At 32.9% G+C, this 20,885-nt stretch overlaps 1 protein-coding gene and 1 pseudogene across 2 annotated transcripts; one reads left to right on the forward strand and one right to left on the reverse strand.

Moving 5' to 3' along the window:
* Positions 1–3,720, forward strand: part of LOC144372779 (junctophilin-1-like) — a 71,272-nt pseudogene extending 67,552 nt beyond the window's left edge.
* Positions 599–19,792, reverse strand: LOC144372780 (cysteine-rich secretory protein LCCL domain-containing 1-like). Of its 2 annotated transcripts, none has more exons than XM_078036031.1 (11): positions 19,664–19,792; positions 17,779–17,879; positions 16,038–16,178; positions 15,795–15,855; positions 15,620–15,686; positions 15,284–15,413; positions 13,197–13,241; positions 13,028–13,100; positions 7,537–7,612; positions 3,287–3,417; positions 599–740 (listed from the first exon to the last, which is right to left on the reverse strand). In XM_078036031.1, exons 1-11 carry the CDS (start codon positions 19,729–19,731, stop codon positions 689–691), a joined length of 945 nt encoding a protein of 314 aa, XP_077892157.1. In that variant the 5' UTR covers positions 19,732–19,792; the 3' UTR covers positions 599–688. The 2 variants fall into 2 exon arrangements, with proteins under 2 accessions (XP_077892157.1, XP_077892156.1); XM_078036030.1 differs by lacking the exon at positions 19,664–19,792 and adding an exon at positions 18,552–18,653.
* Between the last annotated feature and the right edge of the window lie 1,093 nt (positions 19,793–20,885).

Below are 20,885 nucleotides of genomic sequence, written 5' to 3' on the forward strand. Positions count from 1 at the left end.
TAGATCCTAGTTATTATCAATGAATCTTGAACATTTGTTATTTGCCTTATTCCATTTACTATTAAAGCCATTCCCAAGAAACCAAACATTTTAATAGATTCATCTGAATATTAAAGAATTATTTTATACAAAATGGCGAGTGTTATAACATGATTTACTATTCTATATTCCTAAACTTAACAAAAGAAAAAAAAAACTATTCAGGTATTCAATGGAAAACAAACTTGAGATTTAGTGCAGGTAACAATAGCTGAGGAAAATGTGATAAAAAGATTTCTTTTCATTTTAGAATTGATTATTTTTAAATGCACCAGATAATTTTCTGAGGACCATTCACATTCAATGTTGAGATTTGTTTTATTAGTAGCATATACAAAGCACCATATAATATAACATATATAATGTAGAACAATCATGACTATGTAATTAACTGTAGAAATAACTGCTAAGAAAATATAGCAATATTTAACACAGGATTTCTAAAACCATTACATATTCATTACTTTTTTCAAAGTTAATGTCCCATGTTTTATTTTATACATTTTGTCTATCAATTTTTATGCAGTTGGCACTTTTGGGGGGCTGAAAATAGCTGCTATCTTCGGTACAGTAATGTTACAGTTTTATACAAACTACAGAAATATGACATTTGGAATAGTCTTTATGATCCCCTTCCAAGTGTTCCATTTCACACAACAGCAAATACTCTGAATGCCTTTCCTCCTGGAGGACTCTGTAAACTGCAGAAATGAAAAAAACATATTGATGTCATCTCTAAACATAATCCTTCTAATAAATCATGCTGTCTTATGACAGTTATATGAATCCAGACGATTAACTTTCTAAGGCCACTATAATTTGTAGCTATTGGAATGTGTGAGTGAGGATGACATAATTCTTTAAATTTTGGTTGTACGCTAGACTGAAAGTTCATTAAAGAAATTGAAGATGTGCAATAGGAGTAATAGTAGTCTCTAGAAAATGTCACAAAGTCTGTATCAAGTTTTCATATTTTATTTCCTTTGATTCTAATAAAACAGAGCTAGGCACTCATCACTCCACTTTTTTGAGGTAATGCGGAGACTCAGTTTACAATTGATTTTTATAGACAAAAGTTAACTCCAAGTCAAAAAGATGTCTGATACTTAAGCAATATTGTGGAGTACTAGGTCAGTATCATTTCTGACAGAATTTAAATTATATCGCTATTGCATAGATTAATTCTTCATAACATCCACATTCTCAAGGAAATATTAGCAGGAAAATTTAATGGTGAAGTCTGAAAAGATTCAAAAATTTCTTCACCAAAATGGGAAAACACACACACACACACACACACACACACACACACACACCACAAAGCATGCAGTGTTATTTTGGAGGTACTTTTAAAACAGAGTTAAAAGTAATGAGAACCATAAATTCTATTCTTTATTAAATTGTTTATTTTTTATTTGGCATCAATGATTAAACTACATTTTGCTTAAATTTCTAGAAATTAAAACATATTGATAAGACCATTAATCATTATTTCATCTTTCAACTAGAAGCTTTTGAAGTTTTTGCTTTTTTACATAATTCTATTGGCTTAATAATTTTAAAAGATTTTAAAGGCAATAAACGATCAATACAATGAATGCTAAGAAAGAGATAAAGTGTAAGTGCTTTCATGTATTTCTTTATATATATGTAATAAAAGGAAGAATTTTAGGAGTTTTTTAAAAATTTTTTTTAATATTTATTTTTTAGTTTTCGGCAGGCACAACATCTTTGTTTGTATGTGGTGCTGAGGATCGATCCCGGGCCGCCTGCATGCCAGGCGAGCGCACTACTGCTTGAGCCACATCCCCAGCCCTGGAAGAGAATTTTAAAGTGAGAAAAATGATGCAGAAACCACAAATGTGCATACACACACAAAATATATGGATGGACACACATGCACCAAGTTTTTCACACAAGCAAATGGTCAAGTTCAAGGTTTATCTCTGAGCCCATAGCCTTAGTGTGGAGTCTGAGTTCAGGGATTATTAAGTTATGTGACCTTGGGCACGTCAATTATTTAACCAACTTGGAACATCAGTTAACATGTATATACATCAGAGTTGACAGAACTGAATAGACATTATGGGGCTTTTGGTGAAGTTGAGAGAAAATACTTAGAGTATGGTAGTGCCTAGTGTCTGGAATATTCATATCAGATACTCCAAAATTATTATTCTCAATTTTGTTAGAATGCCATTTTATAGCTTCAAGATGAATTTAAGAAATATAAGCAGTGAATGGAATCATATCACTCAGGTTAGCTTATAATGGAAATATCAGATTCTATAGACTCAAGAATTCACTTTGCATATCATATCTGATTCTCAAGGCCAGGAGGCAAGTTATTGAGAAATCCCCCTCTCAATAATGGCCTCTTGATATGATCTCATCTGAATATAGATACTAAATGCAGATTTGTCTTTTTATGAGGCTGATACCCAGAAGGTTATGTGAAAGACAATCTAGATATCCTGCATGGCATATCCTGTGGTGTTCTTTAGAGTAACTAGTTGATATACGAATCCTCCATTGGTAATTTTGGAAATCCCAGGAAACACCTAAAAGTTAGGGATTTTATTCTGTGTCTATACAAATAAGTGGGACATAACATTACTTCCAAAGTACCGATAATTTCAAAAAATCATTGAGGGTTCATTTATCTTATTATTTATTAACACTTGATAAGGTGAGCCACATGAATTTTTCTCAAATCCCCAAGTATATATAATACTAATGAGCTAAATACCATGATAGGACCTGAATGAGTTCATTTACAACATACAAGGCATCCAAGTTCCAGTGCAAAAGAGAATTTGGTTCTAGGGAAAATCAGACTCATTATTTTTGTCAAATACTTTGTCAGATAACTGGATTAGAGAAATATTCAGTGCCTTGTTCATCGAGAAAGAATTAAGTATAAAACCTAATCTAGAAAATCCAAAAGAGGATGAAAGAAATTTCTTAATTATAAGAGCAATTAACAAAAGAGTGGTTCTGACTTGTAATCCGATTTTCATGTTGATTTTTATAAGCCTGCAGGAGACAGGCACCTCTGGTACTGCAGATTCTCCCACCCCTGGAAAACCAGTCGTTACACAAGTATGTAAAGGAAACACCCAAGCTGGGTCGCCTAATGAAATCATGTGCAAGTGGGTCTGCTGTGAAGCAACCATACATCACAAGGTAGGTACATGAAAACAATTGCACACACTACACATACACATACACACATGCTTGTTTTTACCTTTCTGAGAAGATTCCATTCTGAAAAGAAGCCGTGTAAGTCTTCCTTTTGTCCACAGGCATAACATCAACATAACCACCATGATTTTGAACCACTCCAGCATGTACTGCTGCTCCGCAGATACTGGACAGCTGAGGAGGCAAGGAGAAAAATGTGCCACTATTAGGAAAGTACTGCGGAACTTGCACAGCTTATTCTTCTACTTCTGACATCTGTCTATGCAGCCATTTAAGAGTTCCTGGACAATGTTTGGCATATAAAGGAATGTTTCAAAAGGCACAAAGTCAAAGCCAATCCTGAGAAAGTCTGAAGGAAGATGTTGAGGGTGGCTGCCATGGTAACACCCTTCCACCATCTAATCTACAAACACTAGTGCTGTACAAAAAACAGGCTTTTATAGTCAAAGAAATAAAAAAGCAAATTAGGTCCTTTTATCTCCTCAGGGTCCTATGTGTCATTATTAAATTTTACCCTTTGCTGATGCATACTGAAATCAGTCTGCTGAAATGTTCATAGGTTGGATTATCTGTGCCTCATTCATGTTCCCTTTTGACTTCCATATAACCATATCTCTATGGTCCATTTGCCAAAATATAGGCATATATTAAATGGGGATTTTTTTCCTATTACATAATAAAATTCTATGCAGAAATGTTTTGCCCTACAGAATAACACAAAGTGACCAGATTACAGACTACACTGTTATATTGTGTGCATTTACAAATATTTAGCAATGAATTCCACTATTATGTGTAATTATAATGCACTAATAAAATATTTATGACAAAAAAGAAAAAATTATAGCTTCTACTTAGATTTGCAACAGTTATTATTACTCTGGTTTGAAGGACCTGACATGAGTATTAGAAAAATGGCTTTGTTTACAATGTACCAGTTACATAATCTGAATTTAATAAAATTTCTATGAAGGAGAAAATTACTGTTTCAAGTCTAATACTTTCAAAATTTTTAAATGAATTCTAAAAGTCAAATAATTTCTTTTGGCCTATCACAGTCTTTCCTAGATTTTACCATTGGCTTTAAGCCAAATGTTCTACTAAAATTTGTCGATAGCTGAGTGCAGCCTAAGGAAATCCCATAAGAGGAAATGCCTGAACTGTTTCAGTATAGAGCCACCCACCTCAAATCCCCATGGGTCTTTCCCAGTCTCATTGGCATGTTCTGTTCTTATCTCTCTGCACATGTGGGTGATTGAATATGCTTTTTTAAAGTTCACATAAGCGTGTATATCTTACGTGACCTTGCTTTCTCGCTGTGCTCTGAACTCTGTGCCATCAGTCAGTATTTATTAGCTCAAAGAGCCTGCAGCCAGGCTGTTTAATCCTTCTCAGGCTTTTCCTATCTCACAAAAATACCACACATCTAAAACCTTGTGTCCAGACTCTAAGGAGGCATTTTATTGACCATATGAAAGGCCCACACTGAATTCATAATCGTATCCAAATACAGTTCATAACACATGGAAATAGAAACAGTTCTGTACATATATTTTTGCTCTTCTGTTAAAAGGGTAATATCAGCATTTTTCCCCCCAAGGCAACAAAAGTGCTTAGATGATAACATTCACTAAATCCAAACACTTTTACTATGTTTGACTATTGTTTAGCTTACAGCTCTGCAGTCAGCAGGCATTCCAGCTGAGTTCAAAAGTCAGAAGTTTTTTTTTTTTTTCATATCCATACTTTGTAAGAATATATTATTTGAAAGAAATAAGAATTTTCTCCATGCATATAGTGGAATTTTGTAATGAATGTGAAATTAACAATCTGTAATAAACTACAAATAAAAATTCAATGCAGTAAAATGTGCACGTTCTAACTCTACAGTGTAAAGTAGGAGAGGGCGGAGAGAAAGAGAAATCCAGAGGGAGGCAATTTGGTTGACTCATGCTCATCTTTCCATATCAACCTTATTTAAAGGGATTATATATATTGTAGGAGCTGGGAACCCTGGAAATTATTGGTTTAATCTGACTCTGCACTCCCCATGTGACTGTAATTTTTATATTGCCAACTTATTCCCTAAAGAACCAAATAATGATACATATTATCTACCCACTTCACTGAGATAGGAAGATAAAATGATCTCAGGATACAAGATCTAACAAACTAATTCTAGAAAATGGTGGCTTCAAGGTATAGAATTGAATGGACTATTCTGAAAGACTTCTTTACAGGCATGACTAAAATTAAAAATTCTGATGCTTAATGGGAAAATCAGAAGAAACAATGCTTCTGGAAGTCTCTGAAGAGTCCAGATAGACACATTCCTACACATTCATTAGTTGTGTTCAGCAAATATTTATGTGTAAGATATTTGCTTAGTGTCTGATGCCACTGTGTGCTCTAGGTTCTGTCAGAGCAGGAACAAGCATAACTTGGCAGATATCGAAGAAGTGATGAAGAAATGATGGATAGCACAGCTGCTGCCCTTGAGGAACTCACAAACTAATAAGACAGACAGGGTAACCAACAGGATACCTAACAAAATAGGTAAAGTGGTAAAGGCAACACAATAGGAGATGAAAGCAGGATGAATTCATGCTTGAATTAGGAGGGCCAGCAAGGTACCTCACAGAGAAAGTAGCAATAATTTGGAATATAAGAAACAGCCATGATTTTGACAGAAAAATTTCAAAAAGGGTGTATTTCAAAGAGATAAGAATATAAACACAAATGTGAGGGCTAGCAAATTCCAGGTATCTGTAGGACATTTAAGCTGCTGACAGTAATAATGCAAATTGCAAATCTAAAGCTTGTAACGCTTAGAATGGGAGAATAATTTCAAAGCTGAATTTGGGAAAACCTTGGACTCAAATAAATGTTTCAAAAGAGACAAGGTGGTAATATGCATATTTCAGGCTTCTTTACACAATCAGATTCTTGTGGTATTCTATTGAATAAGTACACTCTTACTTTGGATTGTGTAGAGGGGAGTGAGAGGAGGGGGGGTTGGCAATGCAAAAGACAGTAGAATGAGATGGATACTATTACCCTATATACATGCATAACTACACTATTGGTGTGACCCTATACTCTGTACAGCCAGAAGAATGAAAAGTTGTGCTCCATTTGTGTACAATGTGTCAAAATGCATTCTACTATCATGTATAACTAATTAGAGCAAACTAAAAAATCAAAACAAGAAGATTCTTAAATTTGTTTTTGTAACTTTTTGGCTTAGAAATCTGTGATGGTTTATACATGTCTACAGCATGAAATCTAAACTCATCAGCATGACTTTCAGCGTCTTCACCTAGATTCTTCTCTCTTTCAGACTAATTTGGCTGTGGCCTTTCTTAGCTCCAATGTTCAAGGTATGGCTATGAGCAACATATTTAATCCATGTATTTGTAGATATCATGCAAACCACCCAGAATGTTCCATAATCTCCTCTACCAACCAACACTTTAAACCTTGCTCAAAGTACATTTATCCATAAGGAAACCATCATGGTTAATATTCATTGTTAAACCCTCTTAAGTCATCTACTTACAGCATACATGCAATTAGTTTCCTTTTGTACTTTAGGGAATGACCTGATTTGTATTCTAAGCTACTTCTCAAGTAGATCTTTTTAAATTTTTCAACTAAGTTTATTAAGGAATAATTTACATAGAATAAAATTTACCAATTCAACCTTTTCTAAAAAGGCATACACTTCAGTGACTTTGTCAAACATATAGTCATGTAACCACTAGAATACTTTCTATGCATTTAGCAAATTCTATATGTTTAGCAAATTCGTAGTCATCCAATTTATACTTCAGATGTGGATGAATTAAAAGGAAGAAAAAATAAAAATGCATTTTCCTTCCCAATAATGCCTCCAAGGTTATTCCTTTAAGTGCCTGATATAAAATACATGAAAAAGATATATGCTAGGGAGTGATATGGGCCAAATCATATTGTCATATTGTGTGTATGTAGGAATATGTAACAACAAATCCAATCATTATGTATAACTATAATGCAATAACAAAAACTGTGGTGAAAAGACATACTGGAAAGATATAAATAACAACTTATGCAAAATAAACTATTTTACACTCATATTTGCACATGAATATATTCATTTTTCAGTGATATTATTGAGTGTTCCAAGAGTAAGTCTCTGGGTAAAGAAACTTTTCTTATTCTCTACATAAAGGCACATATATACATTTAAATACATGTATATATTTTTATATAAGCATGAATATTGAGATCTGTATTAATTAAGATACTTACATCAGAGTAAATTCGAGATCCAATTACACGAGCATAATGTGGATTTGCCTGCATACAGTTATGAGGACAATATACTCTGAAAAAAAAAAACTCATGTAATGTAAGTGGTTTACATCAGTCCTTCTTATTAATAAGGACATACGCATTCATACACAGAACCAAACTCAACATTGTAAACCCTATTATTTTTTTCTCTCCTGAAGTAGGTCAATAGTACAAGCAGGCAATCGGCACAATTGCTTCTGTTTATTTTATCCACATCTAAGTTTCAGCACAAATGTGAGATCTTAAATTTAGTCAGGAAGACATTTAACTTGGGGATTCAAAGCAGAAGAAAACATCAAAAGCACCTTTATGCAGTGGGGAATCTGCTACTCATTGTGTTGGTAGAAAAATGTAGTCAACAGACAACTAGGAAAATCTGAGTCACTGTCATAACATCTCATAGTTCCTTTTCTGTTTACATATTTTGTCTTATATTCAATTCATGGCTTTAATTATCTTTTACAAACACCTGATTTCCAAATTTGTATCTGCAGTTGGGACTTCTTTTATTCAAAAATTATAGTTGGGTGAGGTGGCTCAGCCTCTATAATCCCAGAGGCTCAGGAGGCTGAGTCAAGTTCAATGCCAGCCTCAGCAAAAGCAAGGCTCTCTCTCTCTCTCTATATATATATATATATCTCCTGCCATTTATTCAACCCTCCTGTTAGTTTGAGGTCTAATAAATATCTCAAATTTATTTTGTATGAATAAAAATTCCTAATCTCTACTCCCCAAATCTATTTCTTTGTAGGATTCCCATCACAATACATGGTATTTTCATTATTATAGGAGTCTCAGCCAAAATCTTTATTCTACCCATGGTCCCTTTCTTTATCTCACACCTTACATTCAACCCAGCCATTTCTATTGGCTACACCTTAGGATATATCTAAGATCAGAGAATCCCTAAGCATCTCAAGCTCAGTGACTCTGGATTCTATCATCTACTGTCAAATTGACCGCAACAGGCTCTCCAGGGATGATCTTGTTCATTACTGGTTCTCTCCAATCTATATCCATATGTATAAGTCCAAACACATCATTTCTCTTCTTCAAATACTCCAGGGGCTTTCCATTTCATTCAAAGAAATGACAAGATGCTTAGAATGTCCAATAAGCCCTGCATATTCAGTACACCATTAACTTTCTGAGCTAAACACTCCTCTTTTCCTTCCTCACTCTACCCCAGTCATGATGGTTTGACATGATATTTCTTAAACACAATGTGATTCTGCCTTGGGACATTGGGACATAATCATATTCTTCTTTGCATAAAAAGTTCTTTCTCTAGATATCCTATTGCTTGTTATCTGACTGGATTAGTTCATGTAAAACAAATTTCCCAAAACTTTATTTAAATATAAAGTTCAATTATCAGTGTTTAATCAAAAATATTTTCAAATCTACTCCTAGAGTTAAAGAAACTGTCATATAGCACATTTTTAAAGATCAATTGCTCTTCTTAGTTTATTCTCTCCCCCTATCTAGTGTACACACATGCACATGCATGCAAGCATGCGTGCCAACACATATTCATGCACTAAAAGGAAATATAAACCAACATTGGAAAAACTAAAATTAAGTTTTTCATATTAAATGAGATTCTCAATATAACAACTACATGAAAATCACTGTGGATGGTGGTATCAATGATTTTCAAAATTTTCATTGAAACTACCTTAACCAATTAAGCAGCTCTTCCTCAGGATAGCTTTTAAAAATAGCTCTAGTTCTTATTTCTAAAATATGCATAACACTGTATACTTCAGACTGTACATATTTCATATTTCAATATCTAAACCAGAACTATTTAAACAATAAGAAATAAATCTGAGTGTTTTATAACTTTGAATTTAAAAATTGACCATTATAAAAGAGAGTGTTGCGGGGCACAATGGCACATGCCTGCAATCCCAGTAGCTATAGAGCTGAGCCAGACTCAGTAACTTATAGAGGCCCTAAGCAACTCAGTGAGACCCTGTCTCTAAGTAAAATATAAAATAGAGCTGGGGATATGGCTCAGTGGTGGAGTGTCCCTGAGCTCAAAACTGGTAGCCCCATCTCCCCCCCCCAAAAAAATAAATTGTCTGGGGTTTTAAAGAACAAAGGGTGTCCCATAGACTGGAAAATGAGCTGACTATATTTGGGAACTGTTGGACATTCACTGCCCTCCCACTGGTTGTAAAACTACCTGCTATGCCCTTAAAGTCATGCTGTGTGAACTCTACCTTACTTATATTAACACTTGGTTTACAGAAGGCCAAGGTCAATAGCTTTGAGGTGAGTTAATATCTACTTAGTTAAGTTCAGGTAAAAGCAGAAAAGACAGGGCAACTTTTTTGCTTATATCCTATATCTATTTTTAACATCTCGTTACGTTCTACAGAGAAGGTAGGCAGTGATCTAGTAAACATTCCATTATCTATATTGTGCCTGTAAGCCTTGAATTAAAATGCTAACACATTTTAATGACACTTTTACATCTTAAGTATTTAATAACTTTAAAGACCTAATTATTTATAGATAAATGTAAAGCAGGATAAGATTTCTAGTAATACAAATGTGCATGCCCACACACGTGCATACACACACACACACACACACACACACACACGCACACACACACACACAAATTCTACAGTTTATTTTAGGTTATTCTGTAGCTATGAAACCTCCCAAGGACATGACTATGCAAGCAGTCCTTCATATCCTTCATTAGCTACTTTATTTATATTATCCTTGCCATTGTTCTCCAGGATATACCCTTAAGTGAAATAAAACTCTAAGGTAGATATATCAATCATATAGTTCCCTAAAAGTTATAAACTATTATATCAGTGATACAATTATGACCTAATTTATGAGCTATTAAAAATTTTACATGAGAAAAGATAATCTTGGTTTCACTATTCAATAAAACAAAAAGTTAAAAAGTGTATAAGGAGGTACTTTCCAAACTACATAACGTAAAAATCATGTATAAATTATTAACTCTATGGTTTTATTATTTGGTGAAAACATAATAAAATTGAAATTTAAAAATTTATATCATTTTCCTTTTTTGGATGCTTCCCTTCCTGGAATAAGACAAGAAGTAGGAAAGTCATTAATTAATATTTTACTTGAATGATTTTTCTCTATGGGAAAAATATTTTTATACATACTGTGAGAGAGACAGAATTACCATTTGTTGAGTATTTACTTAAGAAAGACTTTATAGTCTATGCTTCATGGAGATTATGCTTATTATTTATTCCTACTCATTTAGCTGCATGGGCCCTAGCATAGTACTGGCATATATTGAATAATAAATATTTATAAATGTGGAATTTTGATGCTAAAATTCATCAACTTCACCTATCAATATATCTCTACTTCTCCCTATAAACATATAATCTGTAAATACAGGACTAGTCTGAAAAAAATCCTGCAAAATTTTCTAAAATTACATAATGACTTAATCAAATCAGTAGGCTTTGTAATAGCATAACTGGTGAAGCTCTAGAAACAGAAGATTATATTATTATAACAAATTTTTAACATAGCCAGGCAACAAGTAGCACATGCCTATAATCTCACTGGATTGGGAGGTTAACACAGGAGGATCATGAGTTCAAAGCCATCCTCAGCAAAATTGAGGTGCTCAGCAACTCAGTAGGACCCTGTCTCTAAATAAAATATAAAATAAGGCTGGGGATGTGGCTCAGTGGTCAAGTGCCCCTGAGTTCAACCTTCAGTACCCCAAAAAATAAAAATATAAAAAATGTTTAACATATAGTTCATTTGTGGTCAGATGGTGAAAAAGTATACAAAGAATTTCATACAGTAAGGGATCCTCAAAGTATTCCATCCATTTTGTAATCTGCTGACTTCAATAAAACACATATGTGCTGAAGAATCCAGAAGTCTCAAATCAGTATGCACCAAGTTAGCTGACCAAAAACATTACAACAGTATTCTTGCATTAGAGTAGAAATAAAAGGATTTGGTGTTCAAAAGGAAACAGGTTAGATATTCCTGTGCAAAAGAATTGATACCTTAAATCACATCAATAATTGAGAATCTTCCTTCTGACAGATGAAGTATTTGCTTTCCTGTATCAACCACATAGTCTTCTGTTACTTTGTCAACAACAAGCTCATTCTTTAACTGAGATATTACTTCAGTTTTAAAAGGGTTTTCCTAAGTAAATACATTTTACCATATAATTAGATTCCTTAATCTTTTTTTGGCTGGGGGGGTGGGGTTAGCAGGAATTGAACTCAGGAATGCTTGACCACTGAGCCACATTCCCCAGCCTTATTTTGTATTTTATTTAGAGATAGAGTCTCACTGAGTTGCTTAGTGCCTCACTTTTGCTGAGGCTAGATTTGAACTCATGATCATCCTACCTCAACCTCTGTCATCAAACTACCATTATTTCTCTAAATCTCATTATGAGTTTGGGAAGTAGCATGTCTATGATTAAGACAGTATGTGTAGGCACATAGTTTACTTTTCTTCTGTGTTGATGATGGCTTGTGGATGTACTGTTCCTCTAATAGTGTTCATCTTAGCTTGGTTCAGAAAAGTGAAGACTTTTTCTTCATTATTTTATAGTAGATAAATTTCATTATAATTTTTAAGAACATATTAAAAACTAAAAGAAAAGCAGACATAGGCCTTTTGACTTATGAGTTGCAATTAGATTAATCTAATTTAGAAACTGAATAGCAATGCTAAAACTACATCATTTCAGTGTCTATGGAGGAACATTTTGTAGAAAGAATGTTTCTGTATCTCAAAATTCATATGATAGGACCTCTTTGAAGGGAATTAAGGTTACAACATGACAAAAGGGAGGGCCCTTTACCAAACATAAGAATTAGTGACCTTCCAAGAAGAGATACAAGGGAGTAAGCCCTTTCTCCAGCCACCATGTGAGGACACAAAATACTTGATGCTGCCTGACAGTTAGGAAGAGTCCCAATAAGTAACCAAATCATACGGCAACTTGATTTTGGACATCCCAAACCTCTAGAACTGTGAGGAAAACATTTTTGTTGTTTATACCATCTGGTCTATGGCATTTTATTATAGTAGCCCAAGCAGACTGATAAAGAACTCTTTTGTAGCAAATATGAACATACAAATCACATGTACCATCCTTGTTGCTAAAGAATAGCAGTAAGTACTCTGGAATTTGGAGAAGACATACTAGGAGGGCCAGGAGTGTGTGAAGTTTGTGAAGTCCTATCACTTTTTACTGCTTAGCAGTTCAAGATCATATGTATATGATCTTTTTTTATAGTCAATAAATTCCACTATAATTTGAATCCTGGAGACATAGAATTTCATGTAAAAACAGACTAAAGCCATACACACACACACACACACACACACACACAAACACAAACATACATATGCACATCTACATACACACATAAGAAAATTTAGAAAACATTACCTTGGGCAATGTGAAGCAGGCTTATGAAATGGACAGAGCTGTTCCACAGTAGTTTCACAAGTCACAGCCTGAACTGAAGAATAAAAGCACAAAACAATAAGTGACTCTGTTAGAAATAAAAACCCAACACACAGTAATAAGGAAATGAGATTTTAAAAAAAAGTGTCACCTGTTACTTTAGAGACTGTGAAGGAATTAGCAGACTGATATTTGCTAAAGATAAAAAGACAGTAATATCAATCACTTGCTTTTAGGCATCATCATAAGTGTAACTGCTAGGGCCTTTCAGATCCATGCACACTGTATTTTTAAAATATTTTTCATTAAAATGTAAGTAGAGATATAAGTATACCCATGAAAGTAGAGATATAAGAATACATCACCTAGGCTAAATCCATACTACCTTCACTTCTTAACATTAGAGGGTGGTTTCTTTTCATTATTAATCTCAAAAATAGATAATAACACAAACAATGTACATACTATCTACACATTGGTTACATATCAAATTTAAAATTCCCAGTTTCTATGGAATCCACAGAGATAAACACAAGACAATGTTGTATAAAGCCTAAAAATAATATGTCCCTTAAAGGAGTATGCATTAATCAATTTTTATTTATCCTCATATCTAGTGAAGTGTCTATAGCACATGAATGAATCTCGCCTCATTATATGAATTATTAAAAATAGGAACATAAAGTTAGGTACACCATTGTATGTCAAAATTTTAATTGCTTATGCATGTCCAGATTTTGAGATAAATACCTGTTGCAGAAGGTAAAGATTTTTGTGATGGTATGTGTGTGTATGTCTGTGGGTGTGTGTGAAAATATATATATATTTGGTACTGAGGATTGAACTCAAGGCCACTCGGCCACTGAGTCACATCCCCAGCCCTATTTTGTATTTTATTTAGAAACAGGGTCTCACTGAGTTGCTTAGCTCCTCACTTTTGCTGAGGCTGGCTTTGAACTCAAGATCTTCCTGCCTCAGCCTCCCAAGTTGCTGGGATTACAGGTGCACCACCACACCCAGCCATGTGATGGTATTTTTAGCATGGATATGATGTGTTCACCCTCTGAACATGTTAGCTCAGTATTGAAGGTGCAAATCTTAACAATCTTTTATTTCAGTTTCAAATTTAATATTTAATATTTATCATCTGCAATGTGACATCCCTCCCAATAACATTATTTGAGTCACAAAGTATATATATAACCTATCAAATGTAGTACACTTAATATTTCAAGAGAATTTCTACAATAGACAAGCAAAACTTAAACTTAAGAGAAAATATAAATGTTCTTTAATACAATATGCAGAGCTTGGCTTAATAAAGATAATAACTAGTAATTATTTATTGATGTAATTTATAAAATTTTGCTGAATGAATTAGCTAATAAATATTTCTACAAATATATTTTACTAAAGAGAGTTTTGCAAGTAGCTAAAACCTACATATCAAGCCTCTGAAAAAAACTGTATACATTAAAGTTCATTTTGCAAATTTTAATAATTTATTTTCTATAACTATGTATTCCAGCTTAACCCTATTATGGAGCTTGATTAGATTAAATTGCATAGTTACAAAGAAAGGAAATTACATTTGCTAAGAAAAACATTCTTCTGAGGCTCAACAATTCTTCTGAGGTTCAAAAGACACTACACAAAAATATGTCAAAATATTATTTCTATTTCCTATAGAAAAATGAACAAAACTGTAGTGTTTTAGAATAAAGTACTTAGTGTGTATAACATGAGAAACATTGAAAACAGTAATCAGTGCTTCTTATGGTATTGAATTGTATTTAGACTGACAATGGAAGACAATATAGTATATTATAGACTTAGCTAAATGTTCTTTACCAAGTAATCTGATTTAATTTATTAAAAAATTGCTGTTGCATAAAATAAACCATTTTCCTTAAACAGAGCAGAAAGAATATGCAAATTAATTAGTCTTCTCTGGGGTATCACTTGCCATAGCTAAAAAATTCATTGCTTTATATTAAACTGTAAATTTACACATTCTTAATGAAACTCTTGAAAATTCAGATCATGCCCTTTATAAGCAAAAAGGTTTCAACTTTGAATTTAGATCCTTTTTCTTCTTCTAATCTATGGACATTAAGTAGCTAAAACACATCTTGAAAATTACCAACTTCTCTCTTCATTAATTAAATGCTTCTACACTTTGCCCTAAAAAAATGTTTTAGTTCATTTTTACAATTTAAAATCATCTGGGTACTTTCCCTATTGTTTGAACACCGTTTCTATTGGATTTGATGAAATAATGTTTTCTTCCTTGTCTGGTGATATCAACCCAACCACCCTCATTGTCTATGATACCATAATGAATTGAAGCTCTACAGATGCTGGATTGCTTGAAGGAAGAAAGAGGAGACACCATGATGTTAAAATATTTAATCTCTGCCTAAGACAAAACTACTTGCTACTGATATGACTTTAAATTAAATAAATATGTCTAAGAAAAATATACTTAATATAAGTTGCTATATCCCACATGCAAATCTTAAAAATTATAGGGAAGGATTCTATTTCCATAAAATTAACATTTTTGATACCTACTATTTCATAATGTACACTGCCAATGACTTTAGCTTTACTATCCAAACAGCCAGCAGGACATTCATACCTAAATGAAAGTAATGGAAACAAAATTTAGCTTCTCTGTACACCAGTTTGAAATAAAAAGATTTCTTATATATTGTCAGTTGATTTTGAGAATGATAGTAAGTATTACCTATTACAGGTTGTCCCTTTGCACTCGTCTCGTAATCTTACTTCACAAGAAACAATCTGGGCTAAAAAGGAAAATAAAAGAAAACACCAAAATCATCTAGATAATGTAAAAGCTGCTACATTTGTTATGTATAATACAATGACAAGTTTGGGTTCATTCCCAAATGAACCAAATTAACAAAATCTACATGGCCTGGCCATCTAGGACAAATTTTAAATTCTTATAGTGATGCAGAGGTCTTACACATTTGCTGTATGCTAATGACATCATTTCTATTGCTGTCATCCGATCTTGTCTGGACCTGGGTATCATGAACTTGTGCCTGCTGTCGCTCAATTTCATTGGTTTCCTCTTCTTGAGGAGGATAATAGCTATCTGACCCTTCTGTCAGAAAGAAAGAGATATTTGAGAAAAATTAATCCCAGTTTACATGAGCAAAAGTTACTAAATAATGAAATGCCTGTATACAATGTTTAGTATTTAAAACTACAAAAATCAGTACTATTTTGGCACAGATTTTATCTTAAAGCCATAATGTTATGTACTACACTAAAGTAAATGAAATACACATACAGGACTTTGAGCCCTTGATTCATCTGTGTGAGTATCTGGCTAATATTCAGTCGAGTCATTTCTAAACTCTGCTTGTATTTCAGTATGTTATCAGTGTTTGGTTTTCATAATGACATCAGAAAATATGCATAGTGATTTAATAATGCTAGGTATTAGGAAATGTAAGTTTTGCTTTCCCAAATGAAATCATATTTTTAGAATTTTCAGCAGGATCATATTTAGAATTCTCCCACAAGAAGGATTGATGTGCCTAAAGAAGGATTGATGTGCCCTTGTTATTTACTACAATATCCATTTCCATGGAAAATATTTTTTAAGAAGGAATTCAGTGTTCAAAAATTTCATCTTGACAATGGGAGATAGTTTCAAGCTTTAAATATAATTTTTTTTCTCAGACTGTCCTATATCAAGGGCTTATCAGTGGCATGTTATAGAGCAGTATATTATTTTCATGTGTGTCCCAGAACTCAAAACCTAGGAAAAATGAAGTCTGAAGGCAGAGGAAAGCCAACTTTAAGAAAAATGATCCTTGGTAAAGGGCAGAGACATAGCAGGTTCATGGGTAGAGTATAAAAAACAAAAACTAAACCAAACAAACCAACAACCCCCGCCCCCCGCCACACACACTCACAGTGATAAGATGGTGCAAATGCTTCTGGGAATTTAAAAATAATCTGACATAGATGGGTACTTCTTGACTGCTCATTATAGCAAATGAGCATTTATTCATCAAGAGAAAGTAAGACATATCAACCAATCATCATTAAGAAGAATGTACAAGGCAATAAAAAGCATCCCCTTGGATCCTCAAAAGCATGACTTTCACAAAGCTCTGTTAAATATAATTTTTCTCTGTGTACTATAAATGTGACACCATATTTATATTTACTTTTTAAGATTTCAAATGCATTTGAGTGTACTAATATTATAATTGTTTTGTAGTACAACAAATGCATTAATATTATAACAGTTTTATAGTACCATTATATATGTTTTGGGATATTTTGGCATAAAGAATTGTACAGCCTACAGTGGAAAGTGTAGAATCAATATGATTCATTGTATATAAGGTACATGGAGAGTTTTGCAAAAACTCTAAATTCACTAAAAATAAACTTAAATTATCAAAACCTTAAAAAATTAAAGCAATTATGGAAAAACTCTAGTCAACAATATATCCAAAAACAGCTATGGAAACTAAGTGTACTTTTGTGTAATTAAGTGCATTTTAAATTTATTATTATTATTTTAATGTGTGTGGTGCTGTGGAATGAACCCAGAGCCTCATGCATGCTAAGTAAGGATTCTACCCTGAGCTATACTCCTAGCCCTACTTTTTTTTAGTACAAATTAATGCAGACTGAATTAAAATATAAATCAAAGTGAATATTACAAAAAAAATAGCACTTACCTTTGTAGCACAGATTTTCTCTACAGCCCCCTCCAAAACTAGGTGGGCAAGCAGAAGAGGGTCGTCCATGTTTGTAAGGGGCATGGCCCCACCAGTTTCCCCTTAAAGATATGATACACTCCATTAAGAGGTAGTCTAACAGCATGATTTCTAAGACATTGCAACATATCACCCTATATGAATCTTCCAAGTAATGATCTTGATGTGTTACATGTATATATTTTGGTAAGTAGTCCTTTTGTTTACTAGGTTTAAATAAAGATTTCTACCTCATTATTCTGAAAATTATCAAAGTAATTTACTATAATACTGTTAAAAATTTAAATTTTTTTACTGAAAACTAAATATTATAATGGAATATTCACCTATGTCCCATATGCTTTAATCAAAATAGCTCACAAATTTAAATTTGTCCCTAAGAATGATTGTGGAATTTTTTAGAGTATGTTCAAATGGTCTTTATAAAGATAAAAATACATTTTCTCTAATCAAAATTCTAAACATCTATGGAACAGAATAGTTCAATGAGTGAAACTGAAGACATAAATATATGATTCCTGACTTCACAAAGATCATATTTTTAATTTTCATAAACACTTTAAGAACTTATTTTATGACCTATGCAACTATAATCACTGTTATATTAGGTAAAGTGAATTAAAACAATGTGATTTACTCAATATATACTGAAAATGAGAAAAAAATCACAAATATAAATTATTTTCATGTTCTTAGAAAAATTTACATCTAAAGGTAATGTTTTGTCTACTCACTTTGGGGAATAATTGCACATCAAGTAGACAGCTTTGGGCCATTTCTGCCCCCAGATGTTCATGTTATGGCACAAATTAATGGCACAGCCTATTCTGTTAGTGGTTGCCCACACCACCTACATTAGAGAAAAGAAAGATTCAGAAAAAGCAGGCTAAGATGGACTAAGACGACATATCCAGGAGAAAAATGAATAAAATTGAACTGGAGAAACCAATATTTATCAACCAACATGAAATGAGACAATATCAAAAAGTGTATTTTCCCCAAGACTTTGGTTTCTGCTGAATTAAACTTTTAAAAGGAATCTTAAGGTAAATTATTCTTTCTTGAATAAAATGTCAGCATTTATGAAATATAAACTTACTAAATAATTCAAAATTTAATATCTTCACAAACCTGTCTGCCATATTAACATGTCTATGAACTGAATTTTAGATCTTAAACAGAAAGCACTCAGAAAAAAATTGAAGTGTTGAGATTTCTTATACGACAGGATCTTTTCATTGTGCCACTGGTAATTAGGAAGTTCCAGGTTGATCTTAAATCTTATCACATGGCAAAGACGTATAGGTTTCATCTCACTGGTAGATTATTAGTCTCACTGATAATAGATTGTAGGAATTCTAGAAACTGAAATCAGTGGTGAGTTTTGTCTAGTCAAATATGCCTATTATTTTATTTAGAAGTTTAGAACACATTCAATACCAAATATGAACATAAAATATAAAAAATATACATAAATTCTATAAACCTATAAAATGAATTGTTACTGGTAAATAAAACTAAAGTTTTATACTTTAGAGTAAAACTTTGACATTAAAGATAGTAAACTGTTCCCCATATGCATTTATTAAGGCCATATTAAAAGATGTTTCATATGAAAAATCATGGAAATAATGTCTTTTTAAGTCTTTTGGACTTTTTGTGATAGTTAGTTTTATTATTTAAAGAAATTTATAAGGCTGTTTCATGTAATCAGTAATGATGTGAGTTTTTAAAACAATAACCATTTCAAATAACATAATAAAGACACATACTCAGTAAACTTTGTTCTCCTCCTGTTGCTTAATTAAATTTGAAAAAAATAGAGAGAAACATACCCCAAACATACCTGCGTATAATGAGTAAATACAGGGCCAGAACATCTGAATGGACAATACGGGTTATATTCATGTTCATATGGGTAGCTAAAGTCTCTCACTTCATCATACCATGCTTGCACATGAAACATTGGGGGTCTATACCTATTAGAAGCAAATAGCCACAAATAATAAGTAAAGTTGGAAAAATTTCAAAACAAAATATGGCAAAATAGATATATAAAACTTGGTAGAAAGATAGTTCTGTGTAAGTTGCACATTTTAAGCACTTCTGTCCATTATATTGTATCAATTATTTAAAACAAGCCTAAAAACCTGCTGACAATTCTGGTATGATATTTCATTTTTGTTATTTATTTTATGATATTTTATTCTTTTAAGCATCAAGGCTTTGAAAGTCTGCAATGATAAATAAATAAGTATTTCATTTCTAGCACTTATGTTTTTGAAAACAAAAATTCACATTTTTAAGCTACCTTCCCCAATGTGCTCCCAAGTTTTGTCCGATGGATGGCAGCAGGCTTGCAGGTCCGTGCTCCCACAAACAAGTTTCAGCCCAGGATTCTGCAGATCTTTCCAGCTCCACATCCCATGTCTACAATTCAAAACAGAAATAAAATAAAGTTACAAGAATACAGTGTGCATATAGAGAGTGTGGACATTTCTTAGGCTTATAACATTCGTTATTTAGTCCTTAGGATTTCTTCCTTCTCTACAAAGTCAACATCTTGGTCTTATCATCTTGATTTTCTTATCTAGACTTTTGTATTAGTCATCTAATTAATCTCCTTGACTATGTATTTCCTCCAGCCAATTTGTCTTACAAATGTTGAGAGCTACCAAAGTGATCACAAATACATTTTTCTGCTTAAACACACCCAATAAATTCCCATACACATAAAACCCATGGTCTTTGTTCCTTATGATGACATGCTATTCCTTGCTCGTATTGTTTCCTTTGCCTTAAATTTCAGTTATTGGTCATATGCACCCCTACTCTTTTTTTCCTATCCTACCTTACATAACACAGTCTCTGTGATACCTTTTCAATTCTTTTAGAAATTGAAGCTCTCAAAGACTCTTTATTTAGCACCTATGACACTATAGTATTAATGTCTAATTGCATGTCTGATCATTTTCCTGAGACATAAAGTTGTCACAAGGCAGTTTACCTCATGCATTTTCTGAGTCTGTCAATAAATGCTGGTTGAAAACATGAATGAATAATGAATT

Source organism: Ictidomys tridecemlineatus, unplaced genomic scaffold, assembly GCF_052094955.1.
Source record: "Ictidomys tridecemlineatus isolate mIctTri1 unplaced genomic scaffold, mIctTri1.hap1 Scaffold_162, whole genome shotgun sequence".
Taxonomy (NCBI): domain Eukaryota; kingdom Metazoa; phylum Chordata; class Mammalia; order Rodentia; family Sciuridae; genus Ictidomys; species Ictidomys tridecemlineatus.

Bases quoted from the DNA above. Each gene is read 5' to 3' on its own strand.
- LOC144372780 (XM_078036031.1), bottom strand. From the start codon at position 19,731: ATGAACATGAATATAACCCGTATTGTCCATTCAGATGTTCTGGCCCTG. The intron at 15,687-15,794 runs GTAATACTTACT...ACTTTCATTTAG, and splicing joins AAAGGGACAACCTGTAATAG to GTATGAATGTCCTGCTGGCT. The intron at 3,418-7,536 runs GTAAGTATCTTA...TTGCCTCCTCAG, and splicing joins GATCTCGAATTTACTCTGAT to CTGTCCAGTATCTGCGGAGC.